The sequence below is a fragment of the Antedon mediterranea genome, chromosome 1 (genome assembly GCF_964355755.1).
Source record: "Antedon mediterranea chromosome 1, ecAntMedi1.1, whole genome shotgun sequence".
NCBI classification, from domain to species: domain Eukaryota; kingdom Metazoa; phylum Echinodermata; class Crinoidea; order Comatulida; family Antedonidae; genus Antedon; species Antedon mediterranea.
Genome location: NC_092670.1, coordinates 23627513 through 23646436, shown reverse-complemented (window position 1 = coordinate 23646436; position 18924 = coordinate 23627513). Strand labels below are relative to the sequence as shown.

At 32.5% G+C, this 18924-nt stretch overlaps 1 protein-coding gene across 1 annotated transcript; it reads right to left on the bottom strand.

Annotated features, from left to right (window-relative positions):
• Positions 1-1466: 1466 nt before the first annotated feature.
• LOC140063497 (uncharacterized) lies at positions 1467-18845 on the bottom strand. Its single transcript, XM_072109839.1, has 9 exons — positions 18780-18845; positions 17484-17577; positions 16750-16976; positions 16288-16353; positions 15740-15845; positions 15408-15523; positions 15173-15264; positions 14579-14664; positions 1467-2442 (listed from the first exon to the last, which is right to left on the bottom strand). The coding sequence occupies exons 2-9, from the start codon at positions 17502-17504 to the stop codon at positions 2311-2313; spliced, it is 846 nt and encodes a 281-aa protein (XP_071965940.1). The 5' UTR covers positions 17505-17577; positions 18780-18845; the 3' UTR covers positions 1467-2310.
• Positions 18846-18924: the final 79 nt, after the last annotated feature.

Below are 18924 nucleotides of genomic sequence, written 5' to 3'. Positions count from 1 at the left end.
TGTTTATTCGTACGAACGTCGTATGGGTTTTACCCCAAGGGTAAAAACCAAATAAACGTGTATTTCAATCGCCGTACGAACACGGTATTAGGCACTCTTTCGTGTATAGAATAGGGCGAATCAAACCGTGACGAAAAAAATGTAATTACACACCGTTAAATACCCATGACGATTAAAAATAATACCTGATGAGTATTAGCTTAAATATGAATTTATGTTGTCCGCACGCGACATACAAGTTTTTTTTTTCTATGTTTCTTCTTTTGGAAAATGTGTCATCGTTTATACTGTAGGTCTATACCTTCCCAGAAGTGATGCTAATTTCTTCTTGGTAAAACGAATACCGTTTTGAATATTGAGTAGACCTCGTTAAAAAACTTTATAAAAAAAAAGTATTGACATTTTCAATACAAATTCAAGTTGCTGTTTACCTAAAATATTTAGTTTGTAATGATAACGTAATGTCATTAAAAAAAAATTTCAATTTTTTTTAATGCAAAACGAAACCATTTTTTATAACTATACACTGCGGTGCAGCTGCAGCCTTGCGTCAGGTGTAGATGTATAGACGCCAGGCTAGTGATCTGGAGATCACATCCGAGAATTACTTTTTGGCATAATGTTATATGAAATATATTTGGAACTTAATAAATGCTTGAATAAGACACAGATTAATAGGGGTCTCAACAAAACTCTGTTAGCAACTGGTTGCGTGTTCAAATAAAAGCATCATTTAGGCCTAATCTCTGCAAACAATTATAGGCCTATATGTTAAATGCTAACAACTATTTACAATAACGAAAACAAAATAAAGCTACTTTTAACAATGCTTTGGTGAGAATGAACATATTCTAACATCACGATTTTAATATAACATAAATATTCGGCGTAATTATAGGGCATTACATCCTCTTTTTCCACTAGGAGAAGACATATTCGCGAGAAACCAAATCCAACGTTCCTGAAATCTGATTCGTTGCGCATTATTTTAAGTCACAAAAGTAGTTGAAAATACGAATACGCATGTGTATAAACCGACTCTTACGATTTGCGCGAATAAATTCGCATTTAGAAACAGGATTTAAACCGAATTGCGATTATATTAAAACCCAACGACATACGACTAAGCTAGTGCTGGCTAGCTACAATAAAACGTAACGATTTACCAATTAAAGATCGTCATTTTAATTTATGAATAGAAGGCATTGTATATCGGAGTGATTTCTAAACGAGAACATAATAATCCATCACGCACATTTGCAGACACGCAATCACATCGCGTGATTGGCAACATAAACAACAATATAAAAAGATTTAAGAAATAAAATCGCAAAAGACTTAAATAAATGGTAAAGAATTATCAAAGCACGCGATCCTCGGATTTCCGGATGTGATGCTCATTTTACACAAAGAGTATTTTGACAAAGAAAACAATGACAGCGTGTTTGTAAACAAAATATTATTTTATATCTGTACACGTCCACATGTTTAATTATTACACAAATTACAGACAAATATCAAAATAGATCTCATCACTCATCAATATATTTCTTTAAAACCTTTTTTGGACTCATTAATCTCTTAAAACTCTTCACAACTTGGTGTATTTTTGTCTTCTCTGTAGTTTTTTTTCTCCTTTGTGGCACAAACACCACTTTTATTCACATTCATATTATCTCATGGCATTATATAAAATCATGTTATCCAACACATTGTTGTTAATTCCAAATGTTACCATTCATCACTAACATTCGTATGTTCTTCTCTGTAGTTTCACCTTTTACAGCATCTTCCGACTGGTCACAATACTGATCACGATCACTAGTTATGATTACTGATTACGATCACGATTACTAGCCATGATTACTGATTACAATCACTTGTAATGAATACTGATCAAGATCACTGATCACGATTACTTGTCATGATCACTGATCACAAACACTGATCACGATCACTGATCACGATTACTAGTCATGATTACTGTATAATAGTTTTCTGGTAAATGTTTATGTATATAATTATGTGGCACCAATTATTCAATGACACCTTGGAAATAAGCCATCCTTCTTCTGTGGCAACAATTTTAAACCCCCATCATCTAGTCCTCTTTTAGAAGATGTTATCCATTCATTTTATTTATTATAATCAGGGAAGAGTAAAATTTCACTCTTCCACAATTTTAATATTTTTACCTAGGGAATTTTATTTCATCTCTTTAAACACAATCAACTAGTTAGTGTGTTACAACCATCCAACATGCTTAGTTAATTATTATTTCTATACAACGCTAAACTGCTATGCATCGCTTCAGTGCTTCCAACCTACAGAGTGACCATCTTCCATCTGTGGCTCCAAAAATCCTCTGAAGCTTGTGCCATCCGCAGTCCAGCGAGCTCCATAGCCCTCTAGACACCTAATCTCAAGAGTAACAACACTGTGCTGCATGAAGAAAGAAAAAACATTTTAACAATGTGTAAATCTAACAGTAGTGTGGCTGTAAGTGCTCACTGGCTAAACCCATAAGCACTAGAGCTTATGGGGGCCCCTGAGCAGGGCCCAGAAGAAAAAACAAACATTAAAATATAGGCTAAAACCACCCAAGACCTCCAGTGTTGGAGGGCGACTTAAGTTCTCTAAACTTCTGAGTTACACCACTGATGCTTAATATAGCTGTCATGTAGTGTACATCAGTAGGAATTTCAGATTAACTATATTAATACCAATTTCATTTATACCAGTTTCAACGGGTACAATTACAATCAAAATTGTAATATTAATAAATATGTAATGTTTAGTAGGTTTGTTAACCACCTTCTCCAGTGGTAGTGTAGGTGATAATGGCCAAAGTGTTGACAAGGTAATAGATGCCTATAAAAAAAGGATTCCTAAAACAGTTGTTCATATGCTTAGTGGGTAAGAGACTTTCTTTCTATTTTGCAAATATATCATAAATCAGTTTATTTTGTGCTCACATTAAAAAGAACACAATGTAAAAATATACATTATCAATACTCAAACAATATACATAGATCATATAAAAAAAAAGAGGAAAATAATAATTGTAAGCAAAATTTAGTGAAGCACTGCACAGGGGTGTTACCTTGATTATCTGGAGTTTGGGATAAAAGACATCCTATGCCAACTAATGGGATCTGATACATGTGTTTCAGGTACACCCACACAGTGGTGTAATGCACAAGGCAAAGGGGCTTGGTTTAGCACTCCTAAGGCCCTCCAACGCTGGGTAGTTGCATTTGACTGCTCGTTCTCTGGGGCCTCTAACCCTGAGTGTAGCCAGTGAGCGCTCATAGCTGTTACGCCACTGTACCACATTTCAATATATCCTATACTGTAAATATATTATACTATAATCTATGGGTATAAATAATGTTGTGCCCAAATAGCTTTCAGACCATTACAGGTTGGAAGTTACTGCTATAGAATACCCTGGGTGTAGCCAGTGAGTGCTCATAGCTGTTAGCCACTGCACAACATTTCAATATATCCTATATTATTATTAATAGTATATTATACCATAATTCATGGTTATAAATCATTTTGTGCCCTAACAGCTTCCAAACCATGCTATCAGGTCGGAAGTTACTCATATAGAATACCATAATTCCAATGTTTACATTGATGTACTGTGGTTTGAAATACTATGTCAGGTAAACACAGACATGATCCTAAATTTGTGATTATCGTGTTATACTATACATTATCAAAGGTTTTCAAGTGGACGATAACGATAATCACACAAACCTCAATGAGGCTTATTGATTATGTTTGAATAGAGATAGAAACACTGATAGTGAACACGCATATATCATATTCACCAAATACCTCTGGCAGGCACCATTATATTCTCTTTGCCAATGCCAAACATTAATAATAAGGGTGGGATTGAGATAACACATAGCGTCCCAACACAAGCATAGAAAGATGGGTGGTTGTTCAACTTTGAATGCCTTTCTGTGGACCGGCAGAATGTCTTCATGTAAACAGTGCCTGCGTGCACTTTAAAGACCACAGTTCATCATTCAAGAGGGGTAGGGTGTTATTCCAGTGAACTGGTTCTAAAACAGCCCCTATGTGAGGGGATAAGACAGTGCTTAATTTACTATTGGTAATCCTTGGCCATGTGCCAAAGTCATAAAATAAAATAATTTAATATGTATTGGAAAAAAGACGTGTACAATGTATGGGTAATTTTAATTTTGTATTATCGTGTTATATTATTTATAATCAATGAGCATGAAGTGGATGAAGATAATGAAAATAATCATACGACCCTTAATGAGACCACTAGATTTGGTGCATGGATGTTTAATTAGAGGTGGGCAACAACCCACTTTCAAAATCTTCCAACCAACATTAAAGCCAGCCAATTATTTGTATTAACTGTATCATACTGTATCTCATGTGTTTCATGTGGTAACAAACCTTAACCTAACTGATGATAATGTACATAAGTAGGCACCACATGTGATACACATGGGATGCTGTATTAGAGAATTAACTAAGATACAGGACAAATATTGTCATACACTGGGAATTGTTTATTTTAACACAGCACTAACTCAACAAACCTTTGATATAATGGTTTTATTTATTGTTTTTCAACCCAACCCAACATTTTCACTTCCACCCAAGAAACTTGATTGTGAACCAAACTATTATGTTATCTTAAGGTCTATGGACTCCAGGCTAGAATTTACAAGCATATAATCATAATAACATTTTCATGTGTTGGGTAAACATAAACATGATGCTAAATTTTCTATTATTGTGTTATACTATTCATTATCAATGGTTTTGAAGTGGACGATAATGATGATAATCATACGACCCTCAACAAGACCTACCGATCATGTTTGCATAGAGGCGATATAAAACTGATAAAAAACACGCAAGCACCAAATATAACTGGCACCGCATATTCTCTCGAGTACGACAATGCTGGTGAATAAGGGTGGGAACGAGATAACGTCTCATCACAAGCAAAGCGTGCTAGGTTGTTTATATTTGTTTGTGATATCTTTTGTCTACAAGCGATAGTACTTTAAATGGATAAGCACTAGAAGGTTACTGTATCAATTATTTCGTATACAAATAATGATCAAAGTAACAAGTGTTATAGTAATACTATTATTTTTTTTTTATCTATATGAACTTTATGAATTGCCTTTGTGCCAATTGCATATGTTGTCTTAGAAATACATAATCTAACTGAAAGTAAAAACAAGAATCTGAAGTTGCCCCAACAAAATTTAGGTCTTCTACAGTATTTGCCAAATTCTGTCTTCAGACAGTCAGAACTTTCTCAAGAATGTCAATTTAAAAATGTTGGGTTAACCATATTAGTGCAATTATATTAATAGTAATTATTTTCCTTCTGTGCAATATGAATTATTTTCCATTTTTACAATTTTTTTAGTACAATTTTTTTAGAAAATTTGGGGTGTTTTTTTTTAAATAAAATGTACAGTCTTGGCTAGAGTACGCTTATCTAAAAATACATTATTTTGTCTAATTCTTCAAAAATAAGTGCATTGTAGTGAAGGAGACAGCATTCTGTATGAGCCAACAAAGTGTAAAAATAATCACCATTTTTACCGTCTAATTTACACCTATAACTCATCACAGGATATTAATACTATATCGTGTCCATTAGTGGATAAAAAAATGAAGCCATGGATTGTGCAACAAAATTTGTGTGGGGCTTCAAAGAGGTAATGCTTAGTTTTGGCAAAACATAAATGTAGGTTTGTTGGATGCAAAGATGATAGTTAAATGAGGGGTGGATCCAAGGCCCCTTCATTCGAAGGATGAAAAAAGTTTTGCGAACTTTGCCATAATAAATCCTTTCATAGTCCTTCACCAATCAGATTATATTTTGAATATCAAAGACGCTAGCGTCCCAACGACTCAAGGACTTTTGCACACTTTGCAAACGCTACAACTTTATCTAAAACACACAGTATTGAGTAGTGATTTGCGTGTTGGTTATCTTTGTAATGCATAGACAATCATGAATAATAAAGTCTATTAACAGATATGACACTTGTTGTCATCCGGTGTCTTCACCTGATGTTAAGCGCCAGACCCTTCAAGTATTTACACTTAAATGTGGAACAACATGGCAAAGAGGTCAAGTTAATCTAGATATTTATTATGTAAAGTACTACAGAAAAAAAAAGAACACATTCAACAATAAAAGGTATAAGAAATGATACCTCTGATGGTTCCAAGATAGAACCAGGGCATGGGGTAATGGTAACATATCGGACTGCATGTGAGAGGCATGAGTTTAACACCTACCTGTGCAGTGCCATATTATTTCATTTCAGTTTTCATTTATTTGTTTTACACAATGGGCTGCGACAGCAACAAGCTCCATAACACATAAGTGGCCGCAAGCCTGATACTTTACTCTCATTGTCTCATCCTTCGAATTGGGATGTTTACATACAATTGCAATGCACATGTGGATAATAAAGAAATGAGTAGGAGATCGTTTAAAGCTCTGTCTACACTATCAAACTAGTTTAACAAAAAGTGTGATGTGCCCAAATATGGTAGCGATATAACATCATCATGTCCATATATGGGCACATCACATTTTTTTGTCACATAAAGTTTGATAGAGTAGACAGAGCTTAAGACAATAATACATTTACATACTGTACTATACATTTGGTATGTTCCAAACATTACGTGCTATAACATAATTGCTATCATGTTTTAAAGAATTTTAAAAATTGAGAATGATTTACTGGGGTAACTATCTATTTATAGGTCTTATCTCTGTCTCTGAAATTGACTGAGTGGATAAACCTGTTGGCACAAACTTCCATCCGGAATTTTAAGATATCAATCTCGCAAAATCGGAAACCCTCTTTTATCCATAAATGGAACAACCTATCATGTTGAGATAATACATATTGTAAATAGAAAGCCAATGTTAAAATTTGTAATAAACAGTTGAATAAACCAGAAAAATGCCTCGAGGGAAAAAAATAAAGTTTGATATTAAACAGGTTATATAGTATATAAAAACCTTAATTGCGTTATGCGTGCAGTTAGTATTCACTGTATGGTCAAGGACTCATTCATGAGTATCTTTCTTATTTGTGATCTGTTGACAGGGATAAATCCAAAGACGAAAACAAACAGATCACGGAGGTGGACATGCCTGAGGGAAGGAGGGGGTGACTCTCCTTTCCTTTAATTCATCCCTATTATGGATAAATGACGATAATTCCCAAGGTTAGGTTTACCCCTTTGAGAGATAATCATGTGGAATCATAAGAATATCGAAAATGAAAGAAATGCATAATATTGATATAGTAGTGGACTTATGCTTTTCCTATAGATTCTTATATGAAAAATGATCACCTATCATTTTAGCAAATTAATATAAATATTGTCAAATGTTTGGTTTTTACTTTTGGATTTTTAGAGGTTATTTGTAAATCTAAGTAAATGTATTTTAAGGACATTTTTACAGTTAAATATTGAATAGAATATTATAATATGTTATGGTAGGATAATCTTTGATGGAAAACTTATCAGCAGATGTAAAACATAGAAAATAAGTATTTGCCTGTGACGTGTTGATTGAAATATGTACTCATCGATAGGCCTACAGACAATACCCGCTACCCCCACCCACTCCCATAAAATAAAAGTACTGTAAACAATCAAACCAAAGAGAGACACTACAAAACATTCACAACATTCAAAATCTTTTTTTTAACAGTCTTCTTCTCGATAAACACACATTACATTTTCAAAGTTAATAATCTATTGTATAATAAAAAATTGTGTTATTTTATCGAGTCACATTTCACAGCTAAGGAGAAAATAATTGCACTAAAATAATAGTAAATAAATAATAGATTTTCCTTATGCTTTAGCAAAACGATTGAAATAAATAATTTGTTTTTCTATTCTAATATTTATTCTATATTTGGCAAAGATAAATGTAGTATAGGATAAAAATCAATATAAATTGAGTGTTCCATAGAAATAATCATCTAACAGAAAATCAATTTTTTTTTAAATCATAAGCAAAAAAATACCATTGACAATGAAAAAATAAAATTGTCCAATATTTTCATTTCTTTTCTGTTAAAGATGTATTGTCCCCCAAAAACATGAAAATTGAAGATTAATTAAATAAGACTTTGAATAGGTAATTTTGTAGTTTTTACTTTAAAATGACAACCAAAACCCATTGTTGGCTGGCAATGGCAATTTTTTGCTTTATTTATTTTTTTTAATGGTTTTTTCACAAACTTTTATGCAAACAAATTTTTGTTTGATCCAATTTTTGGTCAAAGTGGATAACTATTATGTAACATTAAAATGGCATATTTAAACAAAATTGTTTTTTTCAGAAGGACAACACAAGTGTTATATTTTTCCAAAACCTATTTTGCTGTAATGTTAATAGTATAGGCCGAACTTAGCATCTAGAATGTCACCTATGCCACATGGCACACTTTTGCTCAAGCAATTGAAATCTGGTGATGAAAGATGGAAGATCACACTCCAAAATGTTGAGACTTGCTGACATGAACCATATTTCTCCAGGCTAACCTAAAATTCAACTGAGACTTAAATGCAAATCTTGTCACCCACTCTTCAACATCTTCCCATCCTAAGTTTTATTAGCTGTGCCCTTGTGTCACCAACTTGTCAAATAAAAATACATCTATATTTATAAGCATATAAAGCTCTGTCTACACTATCAAACTTTATGTGACTAAAAAATGTGATGTGCCCATATATGGACATGATGATGATTGTCATATCACAACCATATTTGGGATAATCAGGGGCAGATCCAGCAATGGAAAAGTGCTAACATATAATATTAACACTGACAGTGTAAAAAATAGATACATCAAAAAATAAATCATAATTTAATTGTAGCAGTCAAAAGCACTACCCTATGCCCCTTGAGTGTCATCTAAGAGGGTGAGGCCCTGATGAATATCCTTTATATTTTTATAATTAGAACACCAAATGTCTACCATAAAAAGTGATGTTGCTGAGAAATTAATTTGAAAAGTACAAATTATGTTTGAATAATGTTATGCTATAGACAGTGTCACAATTAATGTCTGACTACTGAATGCTTAATTTTACGCCAAGAATGGGACCTTGAACCTACCAAAATCTTACTGTACTTGGGTACTACTCTACTGATCTGATTACGCCAAGACAGCTATGATGTAATCCCATCACTTAATTCCAACAAAATTGCATTCGGTCATCAACTAATCTAATAAATACAAATGTCTACAAATAGACATTAAAATATCGAGTTAATCGAAAATATTGCAATAAAAATGTTTGATGAGAACGAAGTAGGGGGATGAACGAAAAGTACAAATTGAAATATTTATGTCATTGTACTATCTAGTATTAAAACCTGAATATTTATTAGGCCATAAGACACTGTCACACTCAATAAGAAATATTCTGGTCTCATTAGTCAAGGCCAAGTATGACTACAACCCAAATGGCCAATTACTCTTAATTATTTTCTCAAGTTTGTTTGGAATCTACTGATGTACTGTATGTACTCTGTGAAATGCCCAAGTGGCAAGATAACTTCATGCTTGGATGCACTCGCTGATAGAAATTCTATGCAATTGCAAAAGTCAATAAGCATTTCTTATGCAGTTTTTATTTTTGATTGAAAGCGTCTGTTTATGGATGATCAACAGAAATTTCAACAAACTTTTTAAGTTCCTTTGTTCAGTTGTGAACTAACTGGAAAGTTTGAAATAAAGTTCAGTGTGTCAAATATTAAATTAATTATTTCAATTTTAACATATTATTTAGAAACATATCTAAGATGCAGAGCAAATGCACCCCCTCTAAGGTCAAGTTTACTAACTTGAAATCGTTATTTTTTTAATTCTTTAGAACCAATACATTTATCATTAGGCTTTGAATTTTGATGTTCGAATTCTACATTTATTTGCTTTTTTTTGTTTAGTGAAATAACCAAATATAATTATACAGTTAGATATAAAAATAACTTCACGCTTGAATGCACTCGCTGATGGAATAAGCATTTTCTTTTATGAAGTTTTTATTTATGATTGAAACCATCTTTTTACGGATGATCAACAGAAATGTCAACAAACTTTTTAAGTTCCTTTGTTCAGTTGTGAACGAAATGGAAAGTTTAAAATAAAGTACAATATGTGAAATATTCAATTAATCCAATTTTAACATATTATTTAGAAACATATCTAAAGTGCAGAGCAAATCCACCCCCTCTTAGGCCAAGGTTACTAACTTGAAGTCGTAATATTTTTTGTTTAGAACCAACAATTTGTTTTTTGATGTTTTCAATTCTACATTATTGGTTTCTTCTGTTTAGTGAAATAACCAAATAAATAGATATAAAAAATAAAAAAATATCTGAAATAAAGATAAATATAATAAAAATTAGTAACACATTATTCAATTATTTGTTATTTTATTTGATCGCCAATTTGTATTATATAATGTTGATGTTGCGTTGTTCTTTTTCTTTTTCAAGACACACAGTTCATAAAGACCTCATTATGTATGCGATATACAATGTACACCAACAATAGTAACAGTATTGTAATCATAGCTTTTTTACTTCAGTGTTGCAAATTCTTCAATATTTGGTATAAGATAACATTAACAAAGTATAGTTAAATATTTATTATCAAATGAGTTGATTCTACAAGTTCTATAATACAGTGTCACGTACATAACATATGAAGCTTGTATCATGGGAACATTGTCATATGTGACATTATTTAACATAACATCAAAATTTAAACATGTAATCCTATTATTACAGAAATTTCCTTGTATTTTTTAGATACAGTACCAAAAAACCGTGCGAAGAAATAATAAAAATGTAAATGTTATGTCTGCTCTCCCTCTTTCTTTCGCCACAAGGTACTATACTTTCCAAATTTAGTTTTTAAAGTGGTTCAATAAAAAAAAATAATGAAAAACATTAATCAGATCATTTTGAGGAAACACAGTCAATTGTGCCCAGTTATGTAAATTAATAAAAGATATTTTTTAGGAAACATGGTACAATGCATATTTATTTTAATATGAAATGTTGAAAGAAATGATCTTATCTCAACTCTTACTTTTCGAAAAGCTAAAGTGGCATTTCCGATATTAATAATTGTTTGATTAACCATGAAATGAAATAATATCTTAAATTATTAAAAATCATGCAAATGTTGATTCGTTTATTTTTATTCATCATTTTAAATCATGTTGTTTAAATCAATCTCTTTATATTTATCAAGAAACAACCACATTTATCAGTCTCAAAATGTTCATGATTTTACCAAGCCAGCTATCAATAACTAATACCATACTGCTCGCTAAAAATATAGATGCCGTTAAATTGATCAAATGTTTTTAAGTGCCCTATAATGAGTATTGTTTCAGTTAGTTCTGGCAAAACATGTGTAATCTCATATTTGTCTTAAAATAGAACAATTATCACAACTGAGATAATAAGAATTTTATTGCACCTTAAAAGTAGAAACTCATCTTAGGAGTCCACTGCTGAAATTATTACTTGTTAAAATGCCGCATGACATAAATTACTACAGTAGTCCATAATGGATTATACACTAGAACGCCTCTTTTGGGACATTCGGAAGAACAGCTATTATTATTAAGTAGGCACATTCAAGAGCTTTAGTGTGTCCCCTGCTGTAGGCTAAGTAGGAATGAGAAATTATGTAGACATAAAACCTACTACGGGGAGTGACGTAATGGCTATGAGTGGCATTAAAATATGTCAAAAAAGGCTAAAAACGCCCGAGGCCTCCAGCGTTGGAGGGCCACTTTAGGTTCCTAAACCAGAGGCCTCAGGCCTCTGCATTAAACCACTGATAGTGGGACAAATTTGTGTAGAGGAAGGGTAGGCTTATACATGAATCAGTATTGTACTTTTGTCTTTAAATTAATGATAAAGAAATAGATTTGTTACATCGCTACAGCTCTATTATTTACCTTTCTCTATAATATTTCCTTCTTGAGAACAAAAAAGGATAAACCATTTATTATTGACTGGTAGAAACCAGTCTTTGTAATGTGCCACACATACACAGGAGACACGAACTATAAAGGGGATGAGGGACAATACATATTTAACACTCAGCCCAACACCCATTCAGAAGACACACACACATTCAGAGGACACCCCTATTACACTAACTACATAAACACTATTGGGTCCCTATAATGTCCTCTTAATAGAAGTTTTAATTTCATTAATTCTACACTCATTTAGATTTCCAAATTCAACTTGATGATATTTTAAAATGGGAACATTTTAAAATACATATTGGTCACTTCAAAAACTTTTATTTCATATCATAATTTTAAATTAAACAAAGAGTAAAATGGACTGGAAGATTGATTGCATTGACCTTCGAAGAAGAAGGGGAGGCGCCATGAAAACGACAGATACTTAAGATGAATTCATACGATCATGGAGGCTAAATAAATTACTGTTACTGTCAACATATGTTGCTGTAATTAAGAGTGTGGCAGACTTCGTATATAGGACTTAACAATACACGTATTAGTGCGCGTGTGCCTGAACGTGAATACAGCACGTACACATATGTTTGAATCCAATATCGCATAACAAATAATGCCTGTATGATGTATTGGAATTACTTATATTTAAGGGTTGTTTGTATGTACAGTAATAAAATGTGGTTTAATTCTTAATAATATATAAATAATAAATGTTGGAAATTGAATATTGAATGTAATAAAACATTAACTGAAAAGGAAATCTAAATGATTAGAATTTATATTACACCTTGTTGTTGTGTTTGGCGAAGGAAATATTTTTTTTAGAGCATAGAATAGAATTAAAAGATTTATTCTTAATAATGACGTATTGTTTTGCAGTGTCTATTGCTATTTTTAATAATATTTCTCAAAGACAATTTCTTATCAAGGATGTTCATATGAAAGAACAAGAATTATTACAATATCTATTTTGATCAAGTTTATAATAATTGCCAAAATATTGATTTTTGATAATCAGTATAGAAAATTAATATTGTAACCCTATAATATTTGTACTTTTCTGTAAAATTAACATGATATAATGTCAGAATATTGCTATACTAATTTAAATTTCAAATCCTGTGTCAATCTACTTTTTCATCTTCATATTAAATTTGAAAGAGTACTAGTACTTTGACCTCCGAGTATTAAAATAGTACAAATAATAAATAAATAAAAGTACAATATAGTTTAACGCATAAAAGTACAGTACGGGTATTACATTGTTATTGTAATGTATACAGCTAAATAAAAGTACAGTTGTTTGAGTTGAAAAGTGTAATAATGCAATTTTAGTTTTTAAAAACCTTATCTAACTTCACGATGACGTCAATTTCATACAGAATATAAAGGATCACTAGACAAACAAAGCCAGAATTGTATATCAAACTATTAAATCTATACATAATTCTATTATACGTGTTATATTGATAAATTAAGTATAACTAGCAACAATAGCAATGTAAACAGTGTATTAAAACTATTAATATATTTTCGTATATTGGAATAGGTTAACATAACAGCCTTAAGCCATACAGATCGTTATCAATTGAGGTTTATTCGCGCCATATCCTGCGACATAAGCGATTACGAAATGCCACCAGTCTCTGTTTTTATATAATAAGCTCAGCATATTGCCGTTTTATTTACAATGACTGACAAATCAGATAAAATAACATTAAAGAAAGGAAGAACAAGGGAAAGTGCCTGCAAGCCTATGACCTAATTACAAGTTCTACTTTTGTCACAAATACCACACATAATACTTCACACATGTCTCATTGTTACGTACATAAACAAACTCAATTTCAAATCTAAGGTAACTTAAAATCAAATCACTTGGTGTACAGAAATCTTTGTCGTTTATTTAATTTTTATTTTCTCAGCCTATAGGTCTAGTGAGTTAGATTCCATTTGTTCAGGTTCTTTTTCTAGTCAAAAATAATACTTAAATAATGACAGTGTTGCTGGCAATGTTTTCTAAATATATTGTAATGTAAGATTGCAGTTTTTTTACTATATAGACCAAGTTGTTTTTCACTACGCTCTAGAATTTATTAGACTATAAACATTGAGCTCTGAAAGGACCCAAGTTAAATATTTCATAAGTTGTTGTATGTTCGCCAGTGATGTAAAATTATATTTATATATAATACAGTATGCAACTTTAAAAAACTGTTTTAATGGTAAAAAACATAGATATCATGTACAGTATTATTATTGTGTAGGCTACTTTAAACTCTGTCTACACTATCAAACTTTATGTGACAACAAATGTGATGTGCTCATATATGGACATGATGATATCATATTTGGGCATATCACTACCATATTTGGGCACATCACACTTTTTTTGTCAATCTAGTTTGATAGTGTAGACAGAGCTTCAGATAGTTGGCCTTTATAATGTAGGAATGGATAGAGGGGGCTATTGTAAAATTTAAGATGGTCTTACCGGTAAGCAATGTATGTTGATCCATGAGGCTTGGTCAAGTATACAATTCATGATTGCGTTTGCATGATCATTCTTTGCGCCTTCACCTATTAATAAATACATTCTCAATAATGAATGCAATCAATGTATATAAATGTATTTAATAATCAGATTGTTTAAGTCTTACTAATCTGTCCACTATTTACCCTTTTTGACGAAGAGTAATACCATGGGCACTGCACTAAAGAATTGAACCCAGAAATCTGGCATTGAAGGACAAACATGTCATGTTTTTACTGTTGCATTTATCTTTATATTAATTGGCAAAATAGAATTTTGCCAAGTATAGTACAGTACTTGCTTTATTTTATTTGATTGTTAGCACGATAGCGCCTACAATTTTCAAGTTACCATTCTGAATATTTCGGTGAAAATAGGTATACTTACAGAACATTCAAGAAAATTGGTTATTAAAATAATTTTCCAAATAAAAAAAAGAAAGGGTCGAAATATCAACATGTGCCCTCTGTTCGCAAATTTAGAATCTATGTTGCTTTATTCAATTCTCACTCCTAGTTATTAGCAATACACACATAGAATTTAAAACATACTCACTTCCAGTTGATTTACCCCACCAAGATGCTGTCTGGTCTCGATGACAATGCTTTGCAAGCGCCCTCGCTCCAACAGACAATTGACTATTTGCACTGTGAATACAAAGTACATAATTATTTTGCATCTTGTGTGAGTGATAGACACAGAATTAGGAACTATGCATGCTGATGTCTAACTCAGTTTCGTAGTGTTGTAGTATCTTACAAAACATGAATATGTTTTCAAAATCAATTACCTATTTTGTTGCTTGAAGCTCTTTTCAAGACTTGATCGTGCAGGGGGCAGCATTTCAACAGAGCCCTCTGTATTTCGCAGTCCAAGTAAAGATAAAATTCCTCGTTTTTTTAATTTCTGAAAAAATATTAGTAAATAAATTAAACTCCAACAACAGTTACGCTGGAAAAAGATGTTGCATCATGATGCGATACTTACATTGTTTTACAAGTGAATATGCTATATCACGTTTATTGAATGTGCTATATTACATTTATACTATTTGTGAGTGTGAATATATTCTTTCTATTTAATATAAAAAAATACATTAACAATATTAACTATTATTTGTACCTTAAGAATTAATATCAACATATCTGTACTTGCTGCTAAATTATTCTCAGTAAGTAAATCTTGGAGTGTACCAATGTCACCAGAGAGGGCAGCAAACAGGTTTTTTCTAGGATGAAAACATGTTTAAACAAAACACAGCTACTTATAATGTAGAAAGAATATCATCTATTATCAGGGAGATACTATAGAAGACAATTTGAATAAAATAAACCGAGGAAAGATAAAGCGACATGATTAGTTGCGAGAAAAGTAACCTTAACTGAGACTCAACTTGAATCACAGGCTCACATAAATTTGTTGAAGGTCAAGTGTTGGTCAAGTAATCCTTCATATTTCCATACATTCACATCTTATAGCAGAGACAGGAAGGAAAAATATCTTATTTCAATAAATATCTCTTTCTCAATAACGTAAAACCTGGAAAAGAAGCAAAAGTACTATCGAAAAGAAGCTTATCTCGAAAAGAAGACCATCTCAAAAAGAAGCCCATCTTAAAAAGAAGCCCTTTGGTCGACTTCTTTTCGAGGTTTCTTAGCCTACACACATACCTTTCACTGGCCCTTTCTCCTTCATTTAGACATTGAAACTCTTGAAGTGCAACTACTTCTAAAGACCTTAAACAAAAATAATATGTTGTCAAAAACACTGCAATAGACTTACAATAAAATTAGACTTACAATAAAATAGCTATAATTTTGGAGGCGAGAAGGAGCAACATTAATTTCAGTTTTTGCACCGCACCTTTAAGCAGTTATATTCCAGAGGACATAAACATTAAGCGGAAGCTATAGTTCTACAGGCTGAAAGATTTGGGATTTTCAGACGGGTCATGCTCAAACCTCAAAGCATGTCTCAGAGTAGAGAGTCTATGAAAACATTTGCTGATAGTATTGAGATGCATGTAGACGGTAATTTTGTTTAGAATATACTTCATACAAAATATTTCTATTAACTGTGATAAGGGTTTTAGAGATTTAAATAGCTCGAATTATAATTAAAACATGTCTAACCTTGAGCTCATCCAACTCTGTAATCGGTGTGCCAAATGTAGGTACAAAGGACTTCGAGGGTATCCAGTTTCTACTTCCGCACATTGTGTGATTTTCGATTCCGATCCCGGACAATCTTCATTTAAAGTAACTGTCTCTGATAATGTATTTGGATCACCGACTAGTAGTCCTTCTATATCGTGCGGAGTAATATCTCCGAGCCCGTATGTTCTCAAGCTTTCTAGTACCTGTAATTTTTCATTTTCTTGTGCATGTGAATTGCTGCGACCGGAAGTGTAGGTTTGGAAGTAATATCACATGCTGGGGATTCATTTACGTTGTTTGATATTTTATTTAAGTACGAGCTAGTGTGAAAGACACTTGGTTGGTTGGTTGCTGTCCAGGTGGGGGTGGAGGGAGGGGAATTAATCTTGGTTCCCACACGGACGTACAACAGTAAGTCCCTCAGTAAGTCCACCAAAAGTAATTTGACCAATCACAAAGCGATAGGTCATGCCAACTGATGCTTGTGGTTGTGCAAACTACTTCTAGTTTTGGGAAGTTTTTTTTGATCATGAGAAAAAAGAAACATGAATGTAAATCATACTTAGTTAGGCAGGGACCCAAACTTACTTTTCCGTTTTAATTACAAACACCAAATTAACAAAACCTTTTGTTAAAAGATGTAGTGTTTTTGCAGTGTCAATAATACATAAAATAGAGATTAACACAAAAAAACAAGCACACTTATTTACCTGTTTTAACAGAGCCTCCATCTTGGTTTTTAGTTTATTAGCTACCTAGACTACTGTACAGTACATGTCATTTTGGTACTTTTTAAAATTTAATCTTTTAAATAAAGCAGAAAAAAAGAATTATATCATGTATGTGTTATGCGCGATTTGAACGATTTGCGCAATTTGAAATTGCGCAAAAAAAATCCTTGCGCAATTTGAATTGAAACATGTGTTTCAAATTGCGCAAGCAACGTATTAAATTGCGCAAGTAATCTGCAAATTGCGCAAGGTTTTTCGACAGATTGTGAAATCATGCACACCCATATTTATATAGTAATTTCTAAGAATGATTCAAAATTAAAGATAAATATCGCATTTCCTTATTTTAGTAGTGCAAATATTGTTATAAGTTAGCATACCGTCGAAGAACCGACGAAGGAAAACGAAGCGGTGGTGTTCCACCAGGCGGGCGCGGCGCGGGCGGTCGGCTATACTACTCTAGCCTAGCTAGGGTCTGGACTACTGATACTGACTAGGTTACATGGCCTAGCTTATTAAACTAATATTAAAAACTTAAAAAGTGAGTATTAAACATTATCTTCATTGAAATGGTCTTATTTATATAATAAAATACTAAATTTTAAACTCCTCTGCCTAGGCCTAGCCATGTATGGGAAAATTTACAGTTCGTTTTCAAATTGCGCAAAGGTGTCATATTGCGCAAGAACTATCTTGCGCAATTTACAAATTGTGCAGCGCAATTTAAAATTGCGCAAAGATTTTCTTGCGCAATTTAAAATTGCGCAAGTTGATTGCGCAATTTGAAATTGCGCAAGAATTCTTTGCGCAATTTCAAATTGCGCAAGGATTTTTTTGCGCAATTTTAAATTGCGCAAATCGTTCAAATCGCGCATAACATATGTTTTAATTTTAACATTAATAATATTAACAAACCAATTAATTAATATTAATATTATATTATAACATAATAATGCTCAAGTCTAGCATGCCCAAGGTACTGTGCACAGTACAGACAGTAGGGCTTGCTTATTTAGGCCTGGGCCTAGCCGCAGCCTACTTACTTACTTTATAAAAAAAAACAATTAAACGGCGTAGGCCTAGCCTCTACTACTAGGCCTAGGCCTAGCTAGGCCCTACCTAGCTAGGTAGGCTAGGCCTAAGTAGTAGCCTAGCTAGGCTAGTAGGAAAAATCTTCAGACAGAGGTTGGACTAAACAAGTCTAGGCCTAGGCCTACTATTAATTTAATTAACATATAAATTACAAATACAGCCTCAAAGTAGCAGAAAAATTACCTTTAGCCTAGCTAGGCCTTAGGCCTGCGGTCAACAATTTTGCCAATGCTGCTATCCTGTGCCTGTTCCCTGTTGTAATATCCGAACATATCAATTGTTTAGTGCGATCAATTAAAGAAAACGCATTGATTATAGACCTATGAGT

What these genes read in the sequence shown, in the direction of transcription:
- LOC140063497 (XM_072109839.1), bottom strand. Translation starts at nt 17,504, where the DNA reads ATGGAGGCTCTGTTAAAACAG. An exon ending in TGTTGATATTAATTCTTAAG is followed by an intron (nt 15,524 to 15,739) that starts GTACAAATAATA and finishes ATATTTTTTCAG; the next exon opens with AAATTAAAAAAACGAGGAAT. An exon ending in AGCTTCAAGCAACAAAATAG is followed by an intron (nt 15,265 to 15,407) that starts GTAATTGATTTT and finishes TTGTATTCACAG; the next exon opens with TGCAAATAGTCAATTGTCTG.